The sequence below is a fragment of the Scomber scombrus genome, chromosome 3, assembly GCF_963691925.1.
Source record: "Scomber scombrus chromosome 3, fScoSco1.1, whole genome shotgun sequence".
NCBI lineage: Eukaryota > Metazoa > Chordata > Actinopteri > Scombriformes > Scombridae > Scomber > Scomber scombrus.
The window spans coordinates 23,381,560-23,401,199 of record NC_084972.1 but is presented as its reverse complement, the minus strand read 5'-3'; the positions used below and the strand labels follow the sequence as shown (position 1 = coordinate 23,401,199).

The 19,640-nt window shown below is 37.3% G+C and overlaps 1 protein-coding gene across 1 annotated transcript in view; it reads left to right on the top strand.

Annotated features, from left to right (window-relative positions):
• LOC133977658 (potassium voltage-gated channel subfamily D member 3-like) overlaps window positions 1-19,640 on the top strand; it is a 76,670-nt gene that overhangs the window by 44,325 nt on the left and 12,705 nt on the right. Inside the window, exon 2 of the mRNA XM_062415890.1 lies at window positions 14,327-14,489. Within this exon, the coding sequence (XP_062271874.1) occupies window positions 14,327-14,489 (163 nt within the window). The remainder of the gene's footprint in view (window positions 1-14,326; window positions 14,490-19,640) is intronic.

Here is a 19,640-nt window from a genome sequence, read left to right as displayed (position 1 = left end):
AGTGATGGGGAACAGGAAGAATAATTACAGTGAGCAAAACTTGTTTCAGTGTTCATATAGTCCACTGACTATTGTTTTATGACAGACTTGAAAATTGCAAACATATCCTTTAATGCTACGGTTGACTGATAACACACATTGGTTTTATATCCAGTGGCTGATTGGAGACCGTGTTTGCACCCAGTTTTATTCCAGCTGGACCTTTGTTGCAGGTTAAAAACCTCTTTCTATCTCTCTCTCTTTCTCCCTGAACATCCTAAAAGAATTCAAGTATTAGTTTTGTTTTCATGACTTAAAATTATTCCCGCTTAAATGCGTCAGACATGAGGCGATCCATTAATCTGTAAAAATATGATGACTCGAGGCAGTGAAACGCTGAAAAATACTTGGAGGGAAACAGGATGTGGAAACTATTTTCAGCCACCAGTGATACACTGGCAGTATTTTTTAAGCGCATCAAATCTCATCTGCAAACCTAAAAGAAAAACCACTTTCATTTTCTGAAGAAGCAGTCAAGCCAGTCCAGCTGTTCAATTCAAACATAACACGACTGATCGCAGACACAGCACAAGTATGCATGTATGCATTTTTGTAAGATATAAGAATTATAAGCAGATGAATGTCAATATAATTGCACATGGTACGTATGGAGATTATAGTGATACAGAACATAAAAAAGCAGGATTTATTACTTAGGATTACTGCAAGTCTCTATAAAAATGTCTTCTCTACATCCTGATTGGCTGCTGTTCAAATAATGGGAGTTCTGCAATTAAGGCTACGGGTTACTGATGGCGAGTGAAATTCCATTTTTCATGCAATCTTGCTACATAATAGCATGCATCTGCTGCTACAAACAGGAATATAATTATCTATTACAAATTGCATGCTTAATTATAATTCAATTAGTATGGATTATTATGTCTTGTTTTACAGCGAGGAAATTAAATTGGTTAGATGAGCCACTGCAGAAATGAAACGCTGTAAATTTAAAGGTGTTGTTGCTTTTATAAGATTCAAGAAGGACACAATAGAAAAGACGGAGGGATTTATCTGTTAAAGGTAATGACCTCTCTCACTTGTCAGAACTGGTCAAAATAAATAGTCTCAAATATTGCTCTAAAATACAAAGAGACGATAATTATATTTTGATGTATCCTTACTATGTTATGAGATAATCTACTTGAATTTAAAAAAACACACAGAACAGGTGGTGTTTAGGGTTTCATTAACATGTCTGCATGTGGATGGTCTATAAGTGTCATTTAAGGCTTTATATAACAACACTCTAAATGTGCTACAGGATACATTTGAGGGCAATCATGCTCTATACCTTCTTCATCATAAATACCACATCTCTCCTATCCCATCCTCTCTTCATGTGGACTCCTGAAGTGGGATGCCACTCCTCTCGAGTGATACAACAGTAGCTCCTTGGGTCTCCTGAGCTTTTCTGGCAGCCTACTTTTTCCTGTAACCTACTTAGGAGGCTTTTTAAAAAGATCCCAAAGAAAGCTTTTTCATTTCTGTTCCCATATCACACTCTCTAATGGAACCGGATGGAGAGACAGCTGATTGGAAGTTGGATATGAGGGGGGATATACTATACTATAAGTGAAGGTAAAATAAAATATTAATAATACATTTAATTTGGACTGCAATTATCATATATATTGGAGCTCAAAGTGCTACAGCATTAAAAACATACATCACACACAACATGAAGAAAAGTTGAGATGAAAAAGCTTTCATGTCCAGCGGTGCCATGATAACGTGTGAAGGTGTTTAGTGTAGGCGTAAGCGTATGATTGGACAGTAGAAACTTGAACACAAACAGCAGTAGCTCTCTGCTAGGAATCCTGTAACCAGAAGTCAAATGATGTGTGAAATCAACCCTGTTTTGTGGAAAAGTGTACAAATGTAGCTTCATTTTGCTATCAGTGATCATTAACACTAATTTGCGCATATGCATTTAGTCTCCTAGAATATTCTCAGTACTTATGTTACTCACTAAACTAAATAAATCTTACTTATGCAGTACTGCAGGTTTTGATCAGCCAACAATCGTGTTGATATGCACAGTCGTTTCTGTCACCTTCCAGTTATATACTATTCTGGCTAATAAACAAGGAATGGTATAGCTTTCTTTCATTAATCCTCTGTTTAGGTTTGATAAAACAGTCCAATAATGTGCCTGGTTGTGTTCAGAATCATGTATTTTGAAGATGAAACATACTCAAGCAGCTGTTTTGAGAGTCTTGTCCAGAAGGTCGGCTTTAATTCAGTAAACCGCTAAGCACACTTCTTACTCACTAGTGATCAGCTGCTTTTTGTTGACCATCTGTGGTGGATAATAGGTCTGTACTCTGTGACTGGCATCATCTCTTGTATTTTAGTTTTTCCTGCCAATGCTTTTTTCCTGTGAGTAGTATAATGCTTCAGCCATCCTGTTTTTTTCTGTCTTTTATTAATGCAGCTACAGTAGCTGTCTGGCAATAATCTGGGAGTGGATCAAAAACATTTCTTGGAAAAAGAACTGTGATCAATCAAAAACTAGGGCTGCAACTGACAGTTATTTTCCTTATCATTCAATATGCTGATTTTCTCGGATAATCAATTAATTTATGAGTCTGTAAAATGTTGAAAATATTGAACAATGTCCTTTATAATTTACCAATTCCTTGTTTATTCCAACCAACAGCCCAAAATCCAACAGTATTTGTGTTACTATTAATATAATTGGGGGATAATTGGGGAAACAAAATACTAAACTTACATTATGAATCAAAGACAGATAGATAAAAGGATGTCTTTTATCATAGTATCATCTTTAAGGAGAGTGGAAGGTTGCTGGTTTGAATCCTCTGCAGTTTATTAAAAGTATGAAGTTAAGACACTGAAATGGCCTTGAGTAAGGTGCTGAACTCATTGGTTAATGAAAGGAAAAGTTCAACATTTTAGGGAATATGCTAATTTGCTTTCTTGCAAGAAATTAGATGAAAAGACTGAGTTGAAAGGGAGCACATTTGACTTCATTTTTCTAAATGAATTATAACATTATTTCATAACTGCTGGATGTGTAAATAAGCAACTGTTTGTGAAAAAGTTCGCCATATGTCAATGTTGTGTCCAATACTTGTTTTCATTGCCCCACAAGTCAGTCAGAAAATGAGTAAATGCAGGTTTAATTGGATGCCTATCAGTGTCAAATTAGGTTCAGCTAGCAACAAAGTGATAGTTATTTTCATTGTATTTTAATGCAGTTTCAGTGTGAGGTTATGAGCACCACTGTAGACTCTCTGTTGGAAGGTTTTATTGTCCACTTCCACCATGCACTACCTGGTCTGTGATGAGTATTAATGCACCATGCAAGCACATAGGGACTGAGTTGATAGATTGAGTATGTAGGAAGCCAAAATAACATTGAGCCTATGTGATATGCACCAGCACTAAACACCTGTTTCATAAATTTGCCCAGTGTAAATGCTTGTGGCTGGCATTAAGTTGTCCTCACAATGCAGTTTCCAATGCGAAATACTTTCATATCAAAGTAATTTGTAAGACAGGGTTGGGATGTTCTATCCAGCTGTCCTTAGATATTACACCAATTCAGTGTGATTCCTGCACAGTCAGTGCAGAGTTTGTTATTGCTCCAGTGATGGAGCTCAATCACAGAATTACCAGATTGGCCCATTAGGGAAGGAATGACAGGGCAGCACTTCCTCCTTATTAATTGCCACATTTTCATTTCCTTGCCCCTGATGCGACACACGAGGCAAGTTCCCCAGATCCACCACTAATTGTGTAGCATTCCATCACATCATGGTGGAGAAAATTCGAGAACCACTGATCAAGAACTACAGCTGCTTCCATTGGATACACCCCTGGTGACTGAGATTAAGACCAGGAGAAAGAGAAGCAGAACACAAGCAGAGATGAGAAAATCTAATTGGTTGTGGGTTAAATCATTGGCTGCAATTATGGTTCTTCTTGTCCAACATTAGACTCACCAGATTTCACATATTCTCACGTTGGAAAGTTTACAATGAACATCAATTAGAAGATATAGTTCACAATAACTTGGCAGTGGGAATATCTCCTGGCTGAAGGAACTATATATAAGTGGAGAGGTCACCTGTATGTATCCACAGTATACAGAAACGATCATTTGCAACAACTTTTTTTTTCTATTCTATCATCAGTTCAGATTTTTTTTTTAAATGCAAGACCAAACAGGACAATTTGTTTCACAGTGATAAGTACAATCTACACTCACGCCTGCCTTAACGTAAATAATAGTTAAGTTTTCACAGATATACAACACAAACCCAGTATATTGTATTAATTCCCCAATGATGGAGCCTAATGAGTTTGGTCATTCATACGCTGCAGTGTGTCTTTGAATGTAGTGGCAGACCACAAAGAAACCACTAATAGGTCTGATTCATCGAGCAACGTGAACACGTTTTGTGTATAAAGAATTTCAAGTATTTTCAATCAAATGCGTCAGTTCCAGATTAAAACATTTACTGAGTCTTTGCCCAGTATTTCATCATGTTGAAACATTCCAAACATGCAGACATGTTAATTATTCAGGCCTGATAAATCCATCTGCCATTCACTGCAGTCATACAGTGCAACTCTGTGAATCCTCAATTCATGAAAGAGAATTACAATGCCTCTAGAATGAACAGAATTCCGTATTTATAGCTGCTTATAAATGATTTTAATTGATTTGGCATCCATTGAAATTCAGGGTTTAGCAGGCTTAATATTTGTTGTTGTACTCTTTTTAAGCACAATTAAAAAAAAAGAGTCAATACAAACTCTGTTGGCTCAGAACTGATAGAAAGTTGTTCCTGAATGTTCTGCTGCCCCAGCACTTCTCTGAACAGTAAAATGCTGCTACATGTCTGCAGCAGAGCAGAACACACAAGACAAATATGCATTCCTTGTCACATCCTGGAGACATCATGCTTCATTACCTCTGATGATTGTGTAGCTGAAATTGTCAATGAAACCTGTCTGACAGCCTACAGAGAAATGACATGAAGAAGCCTGTGTGGCGTTGACACACAGGCGAAGAGCCAGAGAGCGTACAGAGTGATAATCCATGTGGTTTAAGGGGAGCTAGAAATACATGCAAGCATTGATTCCATACCAAAGTTTCCATACTAACATACTGTAATTATCATCAAGATCCTGAAAGATTCTGTTAAATTATTTTTCCAATGGAGAGTCTTTCACTTTTCACAGACTGTTCATAAAGATTATTTGGCAGTGTTAACATTAAGCTAAGCAATCGTCAATGCTCAGATCACATAACTGCAAAGGTGGTTAGGTTAAAAATGGACTTTGAAAGCAGAGGAAAAAAGAAAAAAAAGGATGAAATCAAGACAATAGCAACACTAGCCACTCAATGACACTGTGTTTAAGTAATGCTAACATAATGACAATGTTAAGTTGCTGGCGTTTAGTAGGTACGAAGTCTACCATGTTTACAATCTGAGTTTATCAATGTTTCCAGGATAGCATTCACTAATTAGCATCAAACATAAAAGTTATTACAATTGATCCTGTTACTGTAGTCCATTCAAGAGTTAGACATATTTCACTGTGAACTGAAAATGATGACGAAAATGATCATGAGGAAACATCATCTGGGGACCACGAATGTCCTGCCAAACCATCCATCCATATATGTTGAGATTTTGTCACTGGATAAATGAAAGCTTTGACCAGGTCGTGGCAAAACATCAGAAAGTTAAGGGATCAGCACATTCATAAGGATTTATACTCTGGAGACCATGGCTCTGTATATAATATTTGTAGAAATACAGCAAAAATCTGAGGTCAATAGCAAAAATGCTGTAGAGCCACGTGACTACAGTGGCTGAAAATGATCAATGGACTGTGGTTTCACAGGGCAGCATGCATACACAGTACAGTAGGTGTATGCATATTAATTAGTAGTTGAAAAGGACAATTGATGTTTGGGAAATTCTCCCTGGGTAAATAAATGTTAAGAGAAATGGCCTAATTCACTTATTTTTATTCTCAGCTATTGTAAAAGTGTTGGCCTTATACATCATCCTTTGCCCAACAATGAACCTCAGTTGAACCTGCTTTTAAATAAACTCAGTATTGTTAGGTTATTTTCTTGAGCTCTCTGTGGCAGGTTATTTTGCCCTTGATGTTAACTCTCTGTTGAGATAGACCAGCCTCTAATTTAAGAGCTCACATACGTGATGATGGATGGTGCTTTCCCTCCAGTGGCAGCGGTCACACAAACTAATATCCCTCATCCCTCACATGCCTGTGTGTGTAATAACAGACATAAGGTTGTTTCTTTTCCTCTTGTTAAATCCCATCATTCTTCTCTTCCTCTTGTTTCCTTGTTATCTCCCCACTCCTGTTTTCCTCCAGCAGAGAACAGAAAGGTGAGATTGTGTGTGAATATCAATACAGCAGGTTGTGTACCCTGCAGTCCCCCTAGATAGATGGTCAGGTCAGCCATTGCTCATGTTCACTTTTCTTGAGGTTGAGTAGATCAGATTGGTTTCTGTGTTGGCTCTGCACTGATGAGAGGAAAAGTGAAGGTTGCAGTGTGAAAGAAAACAACAGACGAGAACCTGGTGTTGCTGCAGGGAGGTGCTGGATCAGTGAGTGCAGGTTTTCCCAAAGGGAAAGGAACGTCTATAAAGTTGCGCTTGTTTTACTCTACGCTTGTTTCACTGGTGTTTTAAACATGTTCAGTGCGTGCCTTGCACTTTGATCAATCAGGTTTAACAATTACAGTTGAGCATTGAGGCAATACTGCTGAAAATTGGGTTTATCACACAATTAGCTCATGCTGTGACCATTAAAGCACACTTTCACTGTAGTACAACTTGGGTCATTTGTCTAGTATATTGCTACAAAGACACTTATTTCAAGGTAATAGTTGAGATTGGGGAATCAGGTGAATTTCCACATAAAGTCAAGGCTGGAAAGAAACAGGAGCAGCAACACAAGTTTGAAACAAATATAAAGGTTGACCAAACATATTGGAAGCGCAATCAATCAAAATATAATTATCTCCCAGTCTTTTATAAACATCCAGCACTGTTTACAAAACAACTTCTTGGTTCAACTTTGACCTAAAGTCAATTATTATTGACCTACCGTCCTCAACAACACACTTACAAACATATAGTTTTGCTGCATATTATTTTATTACCAATATTATGGACGTGCTCATTTTTGTTTTGGGTGCTTAGAATAATCTGGCCCCCTCAGATTGAGTTCTCAGGTCTCGGCAAAGACTTTGGTCCACTAATTTCATAACTGATAGAAATTATGACCAAAATTACTAAAATAAATTGTCATAAACTGAAATGATTGTGTCAACGCTCCTTACGTTCCATATTTTTAGAAAAAGATACAAAATGAGGAGATTAAAGCTAAAGGAAAACATCCTATATTACTGTATATGACTTTAAAGTCTAATGTGAGTTGTTTCCTTTGTTCAACACAAGGTTTGATTATGATATTGTATTGAAAATGGTCATATATGGCCGCTTGTTGCGCCTTTGTTTGGGTGTTTGGTTAAGTACCTATCAGACAAAGCGGACTGACATTCTCTAAACTCCATACACATGTATCTACAGTACAATGTTATTACACAGATTCTAATAGCATACTATTAGAGCCATTCATATCCAAGGCAGATTATGTAAACATCATGCAAAGAGATCTCCTGTTAACCTGCGGTGTCACACAGCAAATGTGTTTGTGACAGCAGGACCGTGCATCTTAGCAAATATGCATGAGATTAATATAAAACTGCTATAGTTAATCCTTTAAATAAAATGAAAAGATGATCCATCATTTAGTAAATGTTTAAAACTAACTTTTTATGTGCATATGCCATTTTAAAACAAAGCAAATCCCTTACCTGTAGCTTTCCCATTGCCTTGTCTTTGATTTTTCTTACTTTGATGAATACAAGTAAATTAAATGAGCTTTTTGGATTAATGTACACCTCATTACTGGAAATATTTATTAGCTGGAAAGCACTTTCTGACACTGGTGTTGCAGGAACTAAACTGGCTCTCTTTATTCACCAGAAGCCCCCATGAGTCCTTGGTGACTTAAACCAATAAATCCATCATTATTATTTATTAGCTTTAAATGAACTGAACCAGATGGACAGCAGAGACATTTGACTCTTCAGAATGTGGAATAATTAACACATTTAAAGTTGGTGGAAAGTGACTATGAGTTTAAAGGTTTTTTTGCTTTTCACAGCTTTCAAACCCTTGCTTTGTACTTCAGCCACAGGTGACAATATTGTTTTTAAAAAGTAACTCTCTTAATTAATACTTTGCAGCGGACTTACTTTTTCTTAATTTCATGGGCAAAATGTGAGCATTTTGAAAATGGTCTATTCAATTTGAGTTCATATCCAAAGTTTTCTGTCTAAAGAAGTAAAGAAAAAACTGGAGAAAAAGCGGGTGAAAAACGACCAGCTTTGGAGACATTTTGTAGTGTGGTGTGTGTGTTGATCGATGGCTTACATGTCCACTAACTATGGTCATTTATGGGTTTCCAGGGTGTTTTCTGGTACTCTCATACAGGTGATCAATCTTCATGAAATAAATAAAAATGACAAATTACAGTGTAGGCTCTTAACACCTGTCAAAACAAGACTAACATGGGCTCCTTGTGATTAAAAAGCCACTTTTGTTCCTTAGCTGTTCTTGTGATAACAGTTTTTAATGTTCCTCTCCACAGCAGTAACAAATTTGGTTGGACTCTGCTGCTTTCAATTCTGTCTCCCGTAAGCAGAAATCATTCAGCTAGATTGATTGCTTTGGTTTCATTGTGCCTTTTTAATGCAGCACGTCCTGTCCAATTCTGTTTTATTTGATGCCCATCAGAGATCTATCAGGAACACGCTGGTCCTCCCACATGTCATAGAAGCAACAGCAGAGGTTTTTTTAATGAAGAGCAAAACAAGAGATTGGGAAGGATAAAACACGATTGAATGAATTCTCTCACAATTGATTTTTCCATTTGCTTAGGTCTGCTTTAAACTGCAGTAGATGGAAAAAGCAAAGTAATGAATGCCTGCAGAAGACCATTTACCAGAGAAATAGCTCTACTGCTGTGTTGTGTACCTTGTATCGCCGTTTAACTACCCTTTCAGGCTTTCCTTGAACAAATTCATTGTTTGCTTAACATCTATACTGACCTGCTTATCATGGTCTGTCTGGTTTGTACATACATTGATTTGAAAAGGTTAACAGCTGCCATCTGTCTTAAAGGCAAATCATGTATTCACCACACGTGCTTATTTGGGAGACAAGCACCTTCCTTACCTGCAGTGTTTTGCATTACTCCTACACAAGCATTTATTTTCAGACAGAAAGCATTATGAATATTTATGATTGCTTATAACTATATTTATACAGTGCTATAAGCAGATTATAACACATTTAAAGTATGTTTATAATGCATTACAGACATGGGCATCACAGAAAGCATTCCCAAATAGGTATATTTCTGAATCAGACTATCAATGACTCATTGACTCCATAATTAATCATAGTTATTTGAACAAGAGGAGGTTTCTAACTTTTGACATTTCACAGCTGTCATACTCCCCTCACCCAACTGCCTGTTTGCTCGTCTGCTTCTGTGTGGAAGTGATGCAAATGTCTATACTATTAATGCAAAATACTGTACAGCCATGGGATTAGCCAATATGCCTCACAAAACACTATGCAATGCACCAAATAAGTATAAGATATATTGATTTAATAAGTGGTGGTATTTGGCAGAACTTGCCAATTGCAAATATATTGTTTATACTGTATATACACACAGAATTCATCATACCTTTACTTTTTTTTCATCTGAGGATTTCAGGGCCTTACCCATCAGGTTCTGATGGTTCACTACAGGTACTAGCAGTCTGTGAATGTTCTGCATGTATGGCATTTAATTAGTCTCAAAACCTGCGCACATAAAAACCAGGTGTGTGCACATGATGTGAGTGCACAGGACAGTATCTGTGAGCAGAAAAGCATCCTTGCGAGGGAGCATTTCTGCTCTACATGCACAGATTCAGTCCCGGGAGCGTGGAGCTGTGACAAGTGTGAGCCCGACCCGCCTTATGCGCTCACAACTGTTCAACACTCGTTTGCTAGTCAAGTTGACTTTTGAAACTTTGTAGACGGGGATGGAATAGACAGTCTTTGATTGGTCACTTTTGAATACTGACCATGACCTCTTAGCTGTTTGGTTTGATCACCGACAGTACGCACCCTTACAAAAAAGTGTCCGACATTGTAGCAGAAGCCTTAACACTGCCTAAACCCCTTTTCAGATCTGCCAGCTGAAATTGAGAATCCTGCTTTATCTGTGTAAAATCAAAGACCCACTGATTTTAAAAAAAAAAGATAAAAAGAATTTTGAGTGGTGCATCCACAACAGATCATTGTAAACTGCATTTGCTTATTTGCTGTTGAAGAAAAGAAAGCTTGATGTGTAGCAACAGTAAGACAGGCAGTGCTCAGAGAATGGTCATTTATGTTCAGAGTTATTAATCCTGTTCAATCAATATATTTTTCACAAACTCAAACTTTTTGTTTGAGTAAAACTTTTTTCTTGTGATGAACAAGAGCTCATGGCAGGCAGACTGATGTTTACTGCATTCACAGAAGGCAGAGAGTCAGAAATCTGGAGGATTATTATGGAGATTTGACCACGGGGCTTGCCACTATTGTTGCGTGTCCAATCAGAAAAATTATTTCACAGTTCGCTCCTCTTTCTGTCAGCCGATGAGAGATTACATTCTCCTGGCTGTGTATATGACTGCTTTGTTGTAATAATTGACACTTCATTCCCATTATGTTGTGTCAAACATCATTACAACAGTGACACCGTTGAACATATAAAATTCTGCTCTTTGCAGTGTGTGTTAGCTCTCAGCAGGATTTAAAGGAGATGGATGCCAAAACAAAAATGATGAATAGTGAGTTATGATGACTTGAGGTCAAATTTCCTCTTTTATTCTGTAGTAGTTATTTTATTCACAGTAATGAGCTGCTGTGACCAACCATTTTCTCTCATAAAATGCAAATGTACAATATCTAATCAATACATGGGCTGACACAGACCACACCATCAAACCCTTTTCTATCCTTTTAAAGACTTTATGGGTTTCTGTTGTTTGATTTCATGATTCTTGTGATAAAAGTTTATCTGCCACTTGAACCTACTCTAAACTACCCTAATAAAAAATAATAATACAAACTCTATACAGTGCATTTGTTGAAATGTTTACAGTAAGAACTGCTTCAAAATGATTCATCCACTTAAACACAGATAACTGAATCTTACAGTTAATTATCATTAGCTCTGTGACTTTTTTTAAAATTCACTCCTTAGGGCATGCTAACGTTTGCACCTTACTCTAGAGCAGACAAACACAATGTTTAATACATTATTTACACTTTCTTTATACTTTCGTCCACTCAGAACATTATTTTTACAAACAAAATCATGCTAGCTTCTAGCATCACTGTTGCCATATTCAGGTTGGGTACATTTAAAAAACGTAGATATTTTGGCCTGAATTTCAGACAGTTACTGGTCCTATGTCTGGTGGACCTGTCTTAGCCCAGTCTTGACCTCAATACAATGAGGATAAATTATGTATCTAATGATATATCTTATTATTATTACAATTATTATGAATATAGATATTATTATTTATCATTTTTTTGTTGACTTTTTTGCCATTCACCTATGTCTGTACATATTCTGATTTAATGCAACTACATTTTTCTGTGTATGTGTGAGTGGCTATGTAAGCATGAGTGTGTGTATTATTATGTATTACATTAGCTGTGTGGATGTGTGTGGTTCTGTCTGTGTAATGTATATGTAATGTATATGTGTATGTGTTATGATATATATTTTGGGGTAATTAGATCTTCTTTAATCATGACATTAATCAAGTGAAATCCAGTGCTTGCTCATTTTGGAATGTTGGGTATATGCTATATGTTATATATATTATGTCTCAGTTACAAAAAAAACTCAGTGATCATGGTTTGCATCATGTGCTTGTTTCTACTTTATAAAAAGAAAATTAGAGAAAAAGTAATTTTCAAAGAGGATTTTTGCAACATTGCGTCTTTCCCTCTTGCACATATTTATTCAGTCAGAACAGAAGGCTGGTTTGTGATAATCCCTCAGCTCCTCAGTCTGTGGGTAGTAAGCAGGAGGTAGGTAAGTCTAGTGATTAGAATTCTTTTCAGCATGGAGAATGGGAGCTGTGGGACAAAAAAACCCCAAAAAAACAACAACAGTCAGAAAAGTGGAGAGCCAGCACCCACCCATGTTTGCACAGAGAGCAGCCCTCAAGAGGCACAGTGGTTAACAGTGCATGGGGCATACCTGTCAAAGTCTCAGTATGTCAAGAATGCAGTAGAGAGGAAAGTCAGAAAAGCCGAAGAGGCCAAACAGCCAGAGAGAAAGAGAAAAAAGGGTTTGACAAGTGCAAGTGTAAAACTGAGGATCAAAATCAAAGCCTGGTGTCCAATCAGTTTTTCAAATTGGCAGATGAGGTATTAAAGGAAATTAGCTGATGACTTAAACATAAGAACGGTTCCATATGCAGAGTATGCACATCTCACTATGAAGACAAAACTTTCCTCCCACTTGTTGTCTCCCCCTTTTTTAATTTCTTAGTTTGTCTCTCAAAATGGTAGCTATCGTGCACCAGCAAGCATTGATTCGCATCACACAACTTAAAGATCTCCTCCAGACAAGTTTTAAGATGTATAAAAAATGCTCTGCTTTGCGTAATAAGTCTTAAATGTTTCCACAGAATATCCAGTAAACTATTTCCTCATTAAAAACTTAAGAATCTATGTCAATTCAAATGTGAGATGATATCCTGCGCCACTTAAAAATCCAGACTCATTGTATTTGCAGTGCAGGATTTAAGTTTCCACATCACACTTATGTAAGTGTAGTATATAGGACCAGGATTGGCTTCAAAACTAGTTGTGATGTCACAAATCACGCCCAAAGGTGCATGCATTATTTTCAGTGAGCACAGACAAACTCAGCCAGGTACAAGGTTGTCCTAGTCTGTGTTCTTAAATCAATTAGTTCCACTACATGCCATCATGGCCTGCAGCTTTCTCCAGCAAGTCAAACCAGGAGTCTTCCTGTCCCTGCATCCTACTGGCGTGGCTTTGTTATAACCCATCTGAGCCACATAGAGAGCAGTGGCCATATATCTGCCTCTGACCACCTGTTACAGCAGGCATTCACCTGCGTAATCAAATTATCAGAAGCCAGTAGGAAGCAGAAAACAACAGGCACCACATGGGGAACAGCAGGAGTTGGTGGAGAGCAAAACAGAGATTAAAGGAGAGTGAATGTTGGATTTTGACATTCGTCAGGTGGTCAAACTAATCCTGATGTTGCTCCATATCTGCTGGATGTGTCACCATATAAACTGTGTTGTGCAGGTTTAATTTGTGAGCAGTTTGTGAGCAGTTCATATACAGTAAAGATGAACTACTTTGCATAGCCTTTGATAGTTGTAATAAATCAATAATTTTCAGATTCATTAAATGCAATGCATTATGTTGTGAAATTGTTGGCAAAAAAGTAGTCTATTGGTTTGGACACTGCTTTGTTTGTTTTATTGTGAGATTCTCAAGAACATTACACAGTACAGATGTAATAATACACCTTAGACATTCAATTAAAAAAGCCTGAAGTAAATTATATTTTAAAAAGATAAAGTATAGTGCACTAAAATAGGGAGTGCCAGGGTCAGATGAAGGAAATATTTCTGAGACTTGCAGGAATAATTCAACCTTGGTGCTGTTTCACACTTAAAGTGGAATTTGTTGGGTTTTCAATGTATTTGTCTACTCTTATCCATAGTATAGGGACTAAGTGGGGTTTTTATCAGCCACTATAAAGTAGTGATAAGCAACAAGAGCCCCTGTCTGGACTTCATACTGTTACTGCCGCTGTTTTTATTCTTTACTATTGGGCCTTTCTAATGAGGAGAGGGCAGCATAAAATTATGTTGTTTTCAATAGTAAAAAGTAGAGGCCTCTCTTTTTTGATACAGTATGCAATATTTTCTACCTCATCTAAGTGCTTTTTTAATTTGTTTTGTGGCATTCCCACTTAGGTTACTCCGTACATAAATTGAAATTGTAAAAGTGAAAGTGTTTAAAAACAGATGGTTGGAAACGTGTATCCTTGACACTGTCTAACCTCTTCTAATCTGTCTCATCTGTAGATACGGAGACATGGTGCCAAAGACGATTGCTGGAAAGATCTTTGGCTCCATCTGCTCCCTCAGTGGCGTGCTGGTGATCGCTTTACCTGTCCCTGTCATCGTCTCCAACTTCAGCCGCATCTACCACCAGAACCAGAGAGCAGACAAACGACGCGCTCAGAAGGTAAAGGTCAAAATCTTTTAACCATCCTGTCAGTTCCTACAGGGAAAGTCGGGGGTTATGTGTGGGTTGAATAAGTGCATTTGTGTTGGAGCGTGTGCACACACGTATTACCTGGCAATTAGGGGTGCATGCTCTTGATTTTACAAAGGCCAAAGTAACAAAGGATTATTAGATATTATTAAGTTGATGAGAGTGAACTGGAGGTTGAAGTGTAGAGTAAAAGTGCTGGGTGGGTGCATATTAATGGTTATGCCTGAAAACCTTTAGAAGATCTTTTTGTTTAAATCAGATCATTAAAATAATGACAACGGGTTAAAATAAGTTGATGGCGTATTAGTTCCTTTTTTTCCTTTTTTTAAATGAAAAGTACAGAGGACACATTATACTAAATACTTAAGTAAAGGTGATGGTCAAAATCTTGACCCCAATTAAGAATGGTACGCCCGCACTGCAAATCGCTGCTCTTTAACCTACAGTGTCCCACATTTTTCAATATCAGAGATGCCCACATGCAGGAAATCTGTTGACCTTCAGACCCACATTATTCAATGTCCTTACATACACACACAGTCACACACTCACAGTCCTTCTATCTCTCTTTTTTTGTACACACTCTTGAGATCCAAGTATGAAATGTTAGCTATCTACTCACTACACTCACTCAGTGGGCTTGACCTCTCTGTGGAGTGAGATAAGAGTGCTATTAAGTTAGAGAGCAGTTGCTGATAGCTAATTAAGGAGGGAAATGTCTAGATTAAACTCATAATGATATAGGTGACTAGTTTTCTAATTAATGTATTGTTTTAAATCAGCTGAAGTAAAATTTGAATCGAGCATATTTATACTTGCATGTGGTCCAATTTGGTTCTTGTCAGTTTAAATTCTGAATCCATTTAAATGGTAATCAGTGAAGTCATTGAGAAAAACATGGCCAAATCATTTTGTCAAATCATCATCAAAACAGTTACAGTTGTCAGGCACAAACCAGCTTCTTTATAGGTCTAAGCATGGCGATGTCTATATTGTCAATAGATGTGAAAACGTGCAGAGCCAAAACAACAATGAATTGATCCTACTTACAAGCATTGTGTGTGTGTGTGTGTGTGTGTGTGTGTGTGTGTGTGTGTGTGTGTGTGTGTGTGTGTGTGTGTGTGTGTGTGTGTGTGTGTGTGTGTGTGTGTGTGTGTGTGTGTGTGTGTGTGTGTGTGTGTGTGTAGCCAAAGTCTGATATATCTTCTTCCTCTGTGCCCTAGACCTCTTTTGTTGTCCAAAAACTACTAAAAACACATAATTGAACCAAACTGTTAAATATTTTATGGAACTGCTGCACTGTCTCTTAAGATGAGCTCACCATCAACCAATGTCTTCAAGATAATGCTGAATGATGTTATCTTTACAAATGGTTTGACAATATACAGCTCCACATGTGAATGTGACAGACACAGTGATGAAAGTGAGCGGCAAAGCATTGAGAACACCAATTTTTTACTGCAATCAAATTATGTTTCCCTCTAATGAAGTGATGTATCATTACATGTGAAATTTCTATACAACTTTTCAATTATACTTGTAAAACTGTTAATGCTAAAACTATTGAAACTATTGAACATTGTTTTGATATCAATATGTTGCCATATTGATATATTCTGGCATGAATGAACTGTTGCCTAGCAACAGGTACAGTACTGACAGCAGGAGAGACCAAAAGTGCTGAAAGAACAGACAGGGAGAATATTTAAAGAAAATTGTGGTTTTGGGGTGCTTATTAAATAGTAAAGATTGGTAATCATAATTTGTGTTTTATGTCATTGTATTTTTTTGTGTATGTGTTATTACTACAAACTGCAAAACAAGAAGAATCATCTCATTGCACTTTAAAGAAAGCAATTAGTAATAAAACACTGATTACGAGTAACTATCCAAACACCAATTCTAAGGTCAGGTTGTAGTATAATCCTCTGTAGTCTGGCTGCATCAATTGTAATTTAGCAAACTGCACTGACTGCAGTTCAGGCTGTTAATATTACATCCGATATTCCTGTTGATAATTACAAAATATCACAAACTGCCTAGAATATTATTGAATTGCTAACTGGCAGACTTTCTTTATTTCACAAAAAAATTGGAACGACCTTGTACAAGTTTGTGGACAAAAGTTTGTTGGCAGCTTCATCGTTTACTGTAATAGCATCGTGCTCGTTTCTGTTGGCATTTACTACTCTGCACTTATTGGATAAACTGCCTTTTATGGGGATTCTGAGGATTTCCCCTGAAGGTTTTTTTTGTTAAATTTTCCTGATTCTTTGCAGTGCTTGTAAAACACATTTTAGACCACAACAGGACGATAAAACTCTTCAGTAAAACTCAACTAATTAAGTTCTTTCAGAGTCAGTGGCTCCTCAGGCTCACCCATGCTATTAAATCAGTGGAAGGAGAGACTCCAGGATACATCTTCCACATTTAATGAGGATTTAATTTTCTAAACATTACGTTAAATGAAAATGATATCAAAACCATAATATTTCATTAAAGTTTATTTTTTCTTCCTTTTTTTTTTGGTCATGGTCGAGAGAGAAATGCATCACACCAACAGACCAGCATTAACATGTTGAAGCCCAACCACAGCAAGTTATGTTTTACTAATCTGATATAAAAGTGACACTTGTCCCTTGTATTGTTACTTGAATTGGTCATGTGATTTCTTAAATAGAGGAAAGTGAGCCAAAACAGGAATGCTGTGGACTGTTAGCCCAAAACAATGACCTGAAAGTCAATAAGAAGTTCAGGTAACTTGTAGGTTTTTCAATGTGACCCCGATAGCCATATGGTTCATTTTTTATTCTCTCTTAGCTCTGTTTTTAGTCTCCATCATTTCTTGAGGGAAATACCTGGCTATTTATAGTGTCTAAATGCTCCATATGTAGATAAGATTTTTTTTTTAAGTATTGTCATACGCATGGTAAAAACACGGAGGTTCAGACAATGCAATGAAATTCTCACTTTGCTGCTCTCCTTACACACAACAGTAACACATACACACAACAATATATTAAAATATAAAAAAGATTTAAAAAGATTAAGTAAGATCAAGAAATTGTACATTTAAGATACACAAAAACACCTGTTGAGCAGGTAGTGTAAAGTGCGATCTTTGAGCTTTTTCTTTGAAAACAGCTGCCTGCTGTGGCTGAAAACAATGCAGCAAGAGCGCCAAGAATGAACTAAAACAGTAAAGTTGCAGCCGGACAGCCAAACAATAAACTGAAACTATAGAGCTCCATTAAGCCAAAGGGAAGCTGCAGAGTTAGGTTATAATTTTCTGTACGTTTTAGGAGTGACTCCTCTGACATTTTACTTTGTCATTTTATACATGGTTATAATAAATCAATTACAGCCACTTTGTAGCGCTAAGAAAAAAAATAATGTCTGTTATTCTGTAATTGTGATTAAAGCTTCAGAAATAGACCTTGCAGTGGAACTGCCATTCCGAAGGTCAAGAAATAACTTGTATTTTCAAAACTCAAGTATCATGCTGAGATAGATAAGAGAAGATTTCTTATACCAAATGAAAGCACAAAAATAGAATACATATACATACAAAAGGATGTACGAAGTAGAATTAAGCTCAGAACATGAATGAAAATGAAGGGTATACCACTTTCTATACAGTACTATGTACTGAATAATAAGCAATATTAAAAACTGTACAGAATGGTGGATCTATGGTTCGATTGGACCAATTACAGTTTGTAACAGCTCTAATTTACACAGTATGAATAATTTGAACACCTAAGAAAGAGCAGGAAACCAATATTCACCAATGCACAGAAATGCACTTGTGTGAGTATATTTGTCACCACAATAGGACGCAGAAAGACAACAAAGCGGAAAAAAGCGCATTTTTATATTAACCCCAGTTCATTCGTTCTCCCTTGTTCTCTTACTCAGTTTCTCTTGGCCTTTCCTTCTTCCTCAGGTCTCATTCGACTTCATTCGTCTCTAACAACAGGCTGCCCCAGGCTCCCATTACAATTATGTAGTCATCTGGGGATTTGACTTTTCAAAAAGGTCCTCTCATGTACCCATCGTACCTTCACAGTCAGAAAATAGAAAAGTGGAGAATCTAAATTGGATTTAATGACAGTCGTTGCCTTCTAACTACTTAAGTGCGTGAGTGTATGTGCGTTTAGAGTGCCGTGTCTCCTTTTCATGTTCTGTCACCCACAGACGGCGTTACTAGCCCTGATACTAATGTACCAAATTACCTGATAAGTCGAAAAGAAAACTTCCCTGGAAGAAGACACGTTTCTTTTCTTCTTTTGCACAAATCAGTGGTGCAGTGTATTCACCATCAGAGTGTCGGTGAGTGTCAAGGCAGTAAATGGACTTAGGTCACACCGGTAATGGGACAGCAATGTCAATTGGAGAAACACTGAAGGATGGGAGGTTGTCTAGGAGGGAGGAGAAAAAAAGCCCAAGACAGTAGACGTGAGGGCAAAACAAGATAGAGGGAACAAGAAAGGACAGAAAGAAGGAGGGTGGACAAAAGGAAAAAGAAAAGAAAGAACAGAAATGGTCAGAGTAAGCAGAGGGAGGAAGTCTGAAGGAGAGAGGCTGATTGGGGTAAAAGAAAAAAAAAAGAAAGAAGGATCTTTTTGTACAGTAGTTTCAAGGCTCACTTGTCTTAGAGGCGAACATTTTGTGCCTCTTTTCTGGACTGCTGCAGTCTGGCTGTCTGACTGTGAGTGGTAACGTTGAGGCATATAAGGCTTGATTTGCTCGATCAACCAAGACCACGGATGAAAACAAAAAAAAAGGAAAATTATGAGAGTCTATCATCACACAGCTCTGGATAGAGTGTTGAAGAGCCCCAATAGAAGTGCTCTGACTGACTGAACAGACTGTAACTTGAGAGTAATTTACCTCAAAGACATTCTCCAGGCATGAAATACATCCTCATCGCCTTTTGGGAGGAATTCACTTTTAGAGATGAGTTTTATGAACCAGTATTGGTTTTCAGGCAACTGATTTGGAAGGTTTTAAACTAAAAAGCTGGGGAGCTTTTTTGCTGACAATCAGCAGCCTTACACTGGAGAGGCTTTTTCACTCTAACCCTTTTTTTGTTAGAAAAATATGGCAAGTTTCACAGCG